Raw genomic sequence first — 9,608 nt, 5'->3', positions numbered from 1 at the left:
TCTCATCAAAGACTCTTAATTGTAATGAATAAACCATATGTTTATTCTATGTCAAACTCAATTTCTCAAAATAAACAAATATATGCACAAAAAAATGAGAAAAATTGAAAAAGAGTTTTATCAAAGTAAAAATAATGATTGTCACAACATGGAAGCAATTCTCATATGCACTAAATGATCCTTAAAAGTCTTTAATGGCATGCCTTTAGTCAAAGGATCGACAATCATCAACTCAGTGCCTACGTGCTCAATAACCACTTAACTTGTTTTCTTATGGCTAGATATTTAATGCCAATGTGCTTAATTTGACTTCCACTTCTATTATTCTTAGCCATAACGCAACAGAGTTATCACAATACAAATTTAATGGACTAACAATTGAATCCACAACTCTAAACCCATATATAAAACTCTTCAACTATACACGATGTGAGGTAGCATTGCAATGTTGACAAACATAGATTGGATCCCCTATATCTGCATACAATTTGGAAATTAATATAATTATAGTTCAACTTCTGATATATAATAACAATTATCTTTACCAAAATAATTTTTAGATTCCTTATCTTGCATTAGCGTCGATGCTTCGATGGTTCATATCAAGTACTTCATCACTGACTAGTTAATAAATAGTCATGAACATATCAATAATAAGGCTAAAAATATTGTATTTTTTGGTAAATGAAATGAGTATTAATTTGATTACACAAAATACTATTACCTTCTATTGGTTCATCAAATGATTCTGACTTATCTGAATCTGATTGTTGTTCCTCAACATGTTCCAATTGAAATGATTGAGTTGGTATATTGCAATGAATTACGTTAGTCACATTATTGACACTAGTTTCAAACTTCTCAAGCAAACTTTGTAGCTTTTTCCGTGTTGTAGTAATATTTCTTTCAACATTCCTGAATCTACTTTCAGAACATTGAAGTTGTGATTCCATATGCAATGTATGTTGATTAACAAAATAAGTTGTTACATCAACTAATGGTGTACAATCTCTGGTTTTGTTTTTAACGTGCTTTTGATTTTTGCATGTAGCGTTCATCCTCTTCTTCTGTATTATCAGTTTTCTTTTTATTCTTGCACTTGAACTTGAAATTGTATTTTCATCGCCCATCATTCTACATTAAACATGACACAAATTGAGAATTATTTCAGAAGCAACAACATTTGCAGATTATATAAAGGTTAGAATCAACCATTACAATAACTTTAATAACTTTTTATATGAAGATGGTACAAACAACTTCTACATGAAATTTAGAAAACATTACAGAAAAACTTCATAATCCTCCTTCATCAACAGAAAAATGTTACTACTTCAATTCATGAATAGGTAGAGTACATTGTGCTTCAACCATTTTGAACATATTTGATTTACCAAATTCTTATTTGTTTATCCACTAAAGGCTTTTTTTACATAATGATTACTCATATTTTGGCAATTGCATGTTAGTGGATAGATGAATCTTGAATTTTTACCGCCAAATTTAACACCACTATAAAGTCATGTCACTGGGAAACATGATTTGTGGTTATTAAATGCAAGTCTTTTCACCTTAATGTGTCTAATCTGTCAGCTTTATATATTTACATTTCATTATATTATATATGACATTGTAAATGCATAATGTTCTTTGACATTGCTTCTAGTGCAGGAAACAATCAACAACTTCATTGCTTTAATGCATTAGAATATCCTACTACTCCATCAACTTGAAGTATTGCACGTTTTTTGGTTTATTAATGTGGGTCTGATCATTGCTTTAATGCATTAGAATATCGTACTACTCCATAAACTTTTACGTATTGCACATTTTTTGGTTTATTAAATGCATGTCTCATCAATCCAGATAAGAAATTCTTTTCAAAAATATATCCAAATGCACAATTTAATGCATAGACTCGAATGTAAATATTCAACTGTTGAAACAAAAGTTCAAATTATTATACATGTTAAGGATCATGTATGAACGAGTATCATGCTAGTATACTTTAAAAAGCATTGATAAGAGGGTCTCATGCTAGTTTACTTTAAAAAGCATTGATAAGATTTTGATTTCAAACAATAAAAACATTAACGTATGGACTAGTACAATTATTTTTTTTCAATATAGGTTAGTGTTAACTTTAGAGAAGTTAAGATATAAAATGACTATGATTTATCAATTGCTAAATACGACCTCTAAAAATATCAATGAATTTAACATATCATACGATACACAATATATAAATATTGTTCCAACTTTCTTGTAGGTTTTCACAATCAAAACTATTTATATTACTAAAGAAGGTCCACCCTTGCAATTTATCAAAACAGGATCAAGGAATGTAGCCTTTCTAGGAGCCAAAACATTTCTAACAAAACAAACATAAACTTTTAAATAACATCTACTACAATAATTTTCATAACTTTCATAAATTAAATATCATTTCTCCTTCTTGATAGTCTTCATTGTCTTTGTAGCTGACAGTTGGGCTAATGGCATGTCCTCTAAAAGATCAAATTCCATGAAATTTGATGGAATGTATTCTACATCTTGATGGTTACTAGTAGTACATACATCTTTTCTGGGCGTCACACATAAAACAATATCTGGGTCAAGATCAACAATCCTAGAAAGGCACATCTACAATGAATCATATGTTCAGTCTGTATTAAAGTTTTGAAGTGTCCAGTAATATTATGACGGTAATTGTATTGAAAATATACTTACTAATGAACTATCAGTATCAACATACAGCATTATCACTACATTCAGCAAGTTCTATTGCCTGAAACATTTAACATCCAAATTTATAAATTTGTATCAGACCACCAATAAGACCCATTAAAATACTTACTAAAGAACTCCCAATGTGAGTATGTATATCAAAGTCACTACCACTCATACGTTTTCCAGTAACAATTGCTTGCATTATTGAATATACATTAAAACATACAACACATTAAAGTGGGTATTAGTAAAAGCAGACAACTTAAAATCTACTCACAATCAACTTCTCAGTATCAGGTTGTACTTCATAAGCACAATTTTTCTTAGCTTCAACAATTTTGATTACCTGCCAAATTGGTTCTTTTCAGTTCTATCTCAAATATATGACATAATCAATACAGAAAAATTAAAATTACAACCTCAGTTCGTCCGAGAAGACTACTAATGTGAGCTATAATTTCACGATCAATTGAAACTCTCATTACTGAAGCAGGTCGATTATTTCCTTGGAGCTTAACCTTGAAAGCCAAAGTACACCCCAAGATAACGTCTAGATCCTCTAGAAAACACTTAGGATCCTCCTCACCATCCTAATATTTTCAGAAAGAAAGATGAAATGAAATATTACTATTATTATGACACTATTATCTTACTGATGGAAAAATAAAGTTGTACTACCTTGATCATTTTTTTTCGCAAATCACCAGCAGATACACCAATTAAATTGATGCAATCTTGGTCCCAAAGCATGAAGTTAGCAACCTTTTTTCCATCAGTCACTTGAATTTCAAGCTTGTATCTGAAAACATATATTCAATCATAAATAAGATTATAACATAGGCAATCTATTAAGCATCTATTACTAATTAGTAAAATAATTATATTAGGCAGCTATTACTAACCTCATTCTTGGATACTCATTATAACCATCACAATTCAAACACTTAAAAGAACCAACTTCATGTGTTCTTTTTGCGCATAAGTTACAAACCAGTAACTCCATCCATCATTTCCTAAGTTAAATTTAAGTGTATGTGCAATAGTTACACATGAAATCTCCTACAACAATAAAAGAAGGGTTAATAATAACAAAAATTGTTAATAAAAGTTTACAAAATCAAAACTTCCTCTATCACAGTCAGGATCTCTGAAACACTTTTAACAACAGTTTTATATATATACCTATCAACATGACTAATCTGGGAAGACCCACTATATTGGTTTCCCTCCTCAAATTTCATGAGCAGAGGTTCTACACATTAAACATTATTTAGTCTTTATCAAATACAAAGATTTATTCAATAATATAGTCATAATATAAAAATATTACTTTGCAAATTCCTTCCTAAATTCAGTTAGTTCAGGTATATCATCTCCCAATATCAACTTCGATCCATTCCAACAACTAGACAATGACACTGACCATGGACCTATACAAAATAATTTAAATTAATTTACAAATTATGCACATTACCCACACAAACAATAAAGAATATAAAAAACTTTTGTTAATAGAATAAAACATGAGACAACCTTGATCTTTGCCTGAGTAAGAATAATAGCAGGATAAGGTGTTTCATGATTTTCCCTCCAATAACTAACCAATCGCATACAATATGAATCCCAAAGAGTGCAACAGATTGACGCACCACTGCATTAATAAAAAAGAAACAACAACTTCAAAACAGCATTAAAATGAAATAATAAACTTCATTTATGACAAATAATAACATTACAATCAATTGTACCTCAAGTCCTTTAGGTCAAAGACAACATTTTTGGCATTGGGTTTCTCTTCCATATTATCCACCACACCAATGACATCTAACACGGAAAAAACATAAGAGAAAATGTACATAACAAATTAAATAGCAAACATATATGAATGAATGACAAAAAAACTTACCAACCAACAAATATGCAAAATAGTGTTCATCAATGATATCCTTTATACTCTTGAACTTCCAAACTTTTGCAGGTATACTGGCAATTGGTTGTCGTCGTACAGACGTTGCTCCGATAATTAATAGCTTAAAGGGATGGTCACAAATTCTATATTGAGCTCTGTTGTTTAAGATTTTGAAGTTATGCATTATATAATTGTCTCCCTCCTTTAGCTTGTCTTCCCATGTACTAATGTCTTCCTTCTTAATCATAAGAGGGATAACATCACCCTGACCAGCATAATCATGCATAAACATTAAATATATTTATTTTTTCTGAAATACAAAATATGTAATGCACATACACAATAGAATGATACATTACCTTTTGATCTGTCAGAATCATCTCCATATTTCGTTTAGAATCCCATGAAATCACAAATCCACAATTCTAACAACAAGTTTCAAAGTCTCATTTTTTCCATCAATATCTTTGATCATATCAAATTTCTTTGCCATCTAATATATCTCAATAAAATAGGTCAAACGTTTTACCACAAAAAAATGATAGAACTTAAAAATATCAAAACAGACGAACACCAACAAAAAAAACAGCATAATAGGTATACCAACTATAAAAAATGAATACAACAACATCTAAAACAACAAAACATGTTCAACAGTTTCTAAAAACAAAAAAATCAACCTTTTCTTCGACCCCAAAAACATTGGAAAAATTGTATCTTTGACCTTTACAATCAAAATGAAGCAAACATAAATGAATAGAGCAAGAAGAAGAAGAAGAAAAATTAAACAAATACAACAAAAAATTAACTACACCAACAACAACTTCTGTCAACCTTCAACAACAAAAATCACAAAAAAAAAATAAAAAAGACGAACAAAAAAATTATAAACTTAAGCTGCTATAAAGAAGAAGAAAGAAGAAGCATTAAAAAATATCCACGACCAAAAAAAAGGAAAGAAATAGAACAATAAATTACCTACACCAAACAAAACTTTTGTGAACCTTCAACAACAACAATCAGCCAAAAAAAATAAACAAAAAATAAAAATAAAAAACACTTACGCTGGTATGAAGAAGAAGAAAGAAGAAGCAATGAACTTGAAGAAGAAAAAGAAAGAAGAAGCAATAAACTTGAAGAAGAAGAAGAAGAAAGAAAGCAAAAGAAGGAGAAGAAGAAAGATAACGGAAGAAGAAAAAAATCAAATACCTCGACCAACTATATTGCCTTGAAGAAGAAGGCTCCTACTGTCAGGAAACGTCCATCACCATTTAATGTTTTCAGCGGGAAAGAAACACAAAACACAAAAAACTAAATTACCCTCAATTTAACACAGGTGTCAATGAATTAAAATGTCTATCTCAGTAAATTACCTGCACTAAGATTATCTTAGATATATAGTAGATTTTGTTTTTCTCTTGAGCAAAGTATTTTGTATTGAGATAAGTGAATAAAAGTGTCAATGACAAACACAATGCTTGAGAGGTTGATTTTTTAGTTTCCACATTTTAAATGATTTGAATATGTTTGTTGTAATTGTTTGACATGTTTAGGTCATTATATCATAGGGTATCAAAGCCAAATCAATCTCATGTCTTTCTATTCTCAAGATTTTTGTGTTTGACCGTAATGGGAGAAGAAAAGAAAAATGTTTTTCTTAAGCTTTTTTTTATAAATAAAAATATTTTTTCTGTTTTTAAAACATGTTAAAATAGTCAAATTTTATTTTTCTACACAATGTAGAAAATGAACAAAACATAATGTTTTGTCATTTTTGCCATTTCTCTTCCATTAACGATCAATAAATTAATACATTCAAATACCTTATTATAAACAAGTAATAATCAAAGCCCACACCCTCCCTCCAAAAACAAATATTCATCAGTAATAACAATTTTAAATTACAAATAGATTTTACGTAGAGATTTATTATCGAAACATATCTTTATTAGTAGTTAAAATTTTAATTTTGTTGGTAAATTTTGTTTTATCAATGAATTTTTTTTTGTCCGTAAAATTCTTCGATAAATGTTACTTTACCATATATTTTTGACCATCGATAAATTTTTGTTGATAACATGACATTTTCATATATATATATATATATATATATATATATATATATATATATATATATATATATATATATATATATATATATATTAGTTTTTTTTATATTTCGTTACTTTTAAGATTAAGGTCCTTGAATTTTCTAATCACATATGTTATACACCTTTTAATATTAAGGATTTTACAATTCTGATTTTTTTTATCTAAAAGTAATATTTTAACTAAACATAAATAAGAAAAAAATTGATCAAAATTAAATATCAAATTTTTAAAAACTAAAATTAAAGAAAAAGTCATAAACTTTTACGTTTAAAAATTTGATTTGAAATTTCATAAATTTTTATTGAAGTCACTTTTAAAAGAAATAAGAATGATAAGTTTTATATTAGAAAAGAAAAACATAAAAACAATATTGTCATCTTAAAAATAGAAATTATGTGATTATCAATGTAATGAAAGATAAATGAATGGATACTTTAAAATATTTAAATAAGGTTTTAGTTTTTGCAAATATGACTTTGTACATACCTGTCCATCATAGTACTTAATTACGTCATTTATCTCGATAGTTTGATTTATAATGATATTTTTTCTATTATTGTTGTTATATAGTCGTTGTGATTATTATTTATGATAAGTGTATTAGTCATTATTTCACAAGGAACTTTGCAATATATATCATGAGCTCAGAAACTCGTATAAAATCATGTCCCTGCATCAGGTATAAACTCACTCATCCTCTCTCATAAATATTTACACCTCCCAAACTCTCTTCATGACTTCTTTCAAAAGTCATCAAGACTTACAAAGCAGTCTCTTAGATCTTACCACGTGTCTTGCAGATAAAGTCAGATCTTGGAAAAAACAAATCTGATATATATTTACATAATTTTATTCTACTTTATTGAATTAAAATTTAATTTTTGTAATAAATTTTATTATTTTATATATTAATATTACATTACTTATACTTTTTATTTGAATTTTAACTATTATTTAAGATATTAAAAATAACTTAGCTTCATTACAACAATTTTTTATAATTATTTTGAAAAAAATAAGACATGTTATTTTTATATATATTAAAAATTAAAATGGTTATATTTTTTAAAAGATTAAATATATTTTTAATTATTTTTTTTATGAGGAATTAAATTTCTTTCTTAAATTTTAAATTATTTTTATTTCCAAACTTTATTAATGAATAAATATAATAATTGTAACCAAATAACATTAAAGATTTTTGGACGTGACAAACGATTTAATTATGGTTTGTATTTGTTATGATACTATTTTATTTTAGGTTTGGTTCGTAAATATTTAATTATTTTTGAAAATATATTTTTGGTACCGAGTACTAATTTTGTTTAAAGATCTTTGTAATAAATGTCCTAGGTACACAGATAAGGAACATAAAACATATATGAACACTTAATTATTTAATAAAGCTTTTAGATAAGCAGCAAAGAACATATAGGGAGAGAATAGTAGAGTGAAAATGTTGATTAGCCTCATATTTTGTTTGCTAAATCTTTAAGATAAAACAATTATTTTATTGCAAATAAAACCTTAGCTAAGGTTATATACCATTTATTCACATTTACCTTGTAAGAACATCAACCCAATGGTAGAAAATGTGTGACTATGCAGTGTCCTTTTTTGCATTAAATGAATACTATACTATGATTTTCCTTATCTTGATGACAGGAAACGACATAAATTACACCTATACGCTCTACAACTCAACTAAACTTAATCCTCGTCAAAACCCGCTTCAAGGTTTTTACTAAGAATAAACTGTCCCTTTTCTCTACACTTTCCACTAGCTTCTTCCATTGTTCACTCCGCCTTAATGTTGAGACAGATCCAACCACCTACATCAACAACATAAAAATGGATGACCAAATGAAATCTATGAACTCATCACATTAACCAAAAAAAATATCGTTAGTGGGTCACCAATTTTATTAGGTTCACACTAATATAATTAAAAATAAATAAAAGGAGGTACTTTTTATGGGTTCTCGGCCCATTATGCCATTTAAATATGCAACCTTTGCATCAAGTTTGTTGTAAGAAAAAAAATAGAGTGAGAGACAGAGAGAAAGAAGTTGTGAGTATCTTTTGTGAGAAGTCATTAGAGATAGAGAAGAACAAGGAAAGAACAACCAATTTATCCTCAAAGAAGCTACCTTAAAGAAAAGGTTTTATTCCATATCTCATATATTGGGGTTCTCTTGGTTGTTTATTTAAAGTACCCATTGGGTTTGTTATCCACCTTGTTGGTGAAGAAAATAGTGCTCTATTGATCCTTGGAGTCTCCAAGAGAAATTGTGGTGTACCCATTAATTATCATTAGTGGAAGTTTTTACTCGACTAGGTCTCGTGGGTTTTTCCTCCATATTGAGGTTTTCTCACATTAAAAGTTTTGGTATTTGTTGGTTTCTCCCTTCTCTGTTTTATGCATTTTATTTTTTTGCATATTATTTATTTAGGAAAGATTTGATCTGGATTTTGCTTCCGTTTAGTTATCTGTTATTTTTTAGATCTTTCCAACAACTGGTATCAAAGCCGGGTTAGGGGCTTTGATTTGTGCTTTGAAAATGGGAGATAATGATGGTGCAAGAACCATGATTAAATTGGATTCTACAAATTATTCAATATGGAAATCTCGAATGGAAGATTTGTTATTTTGCATAGGTAAATCTGATGGAGATTGGAAGAAGATAAATAGGAAGACTATTGGTGTGATCAGACAATGGATAGATCAATTTATTTATCATCATGTGTCAAGTGAGACTCTTGTTTACAATTTATGGAAGAGATTAAGTGAGCTGTTTGAGTCTAAAAATTCCTTGAACAAGGCATTCCTTATTAGGAAGATAGTAAACTTGAAATA

The 9,608-nt window shown here is 28.3% G+C and overlaps 1 protein-coding gene across 1 annotated transcript; it reads right to left on the bottom strand.

The window, feature by feature from the left end:
- Positions 1 to 2,442: 2,442 nt before the first annotated feature.
- On the bottom strand, positions 2,443 to 5,025 carry LOC146884694 (uncharacterized). The gene is made up of 11 exons (XM_085675979.1): positions 4,999 to 5,025; positions 4,637 to 4,904; positions 4,479 to 4,554; positions 4,264 to 4,381; positions 4,154 to 4,160; positions 3,913 to 3,982; positions 3,409 to 3,529; positions 3,150 to 3,320; positions 3,008 to 3,076; positions 2,756 to 2,788; positions 2,443 to 2,643 (listed from the first exon to the last, which is right to left on the bottom strand). Exons 1-11 carry the CDS (start codon positions 5,023 to 5,025, stop codon positions 2,443 to 2,445), a joined length of 1,161 nt encoding a protein of 386 aa, XP_085532105.1.
- Between the last annotated feature and the right edge of the window lie 4,583 nt (positions 5,026 to 9,608).

This window comes from Vigna unguiculata, chromosome 7 (genome assembly GCF_037176805.1).
Source record: "Vigna unguiculata cultivar grain cowpea cultivar isolate G323 ecotype 2 chromosome 7, ASM3717680v1, whole genome shotgun sequence".
Taxonomy (NCBI): domain Eukaryota; kingdom Viridiplantae; phylum Streptophyta; class Magnoliopsida; order Fabales; family Fabaceae; genus Vigna; species Vigna unguiculata.
Note: the sequence above shows the minus strand (reverse complement) of the source record. Positions and strands in the feature narration are given on the sequence as shown.

Bases quoted from the DNA above. Each gene is read 5' to 3' on its own strand.
- LOC146884694 (XM_085675979.1), bottom strand. From the start codon at position 5,025: ATGGAGATGATTCTGACAGATCAAAAG. The intron at 4,555-4,636 runs GTAAGTTTTTTT...TTTCCGTGTTAG, and splicing joins TTTTGCATATTTGTTGGTTG to ATGTCATTGGTGTGGTGGAT. The intron at 3,530-3,912 runs GTATATATATAA...ATATGTTTTCAG, and splicing joins CAGATTAGTCATGTTGATAG to ATACAAGCTTGAAATTCAAG.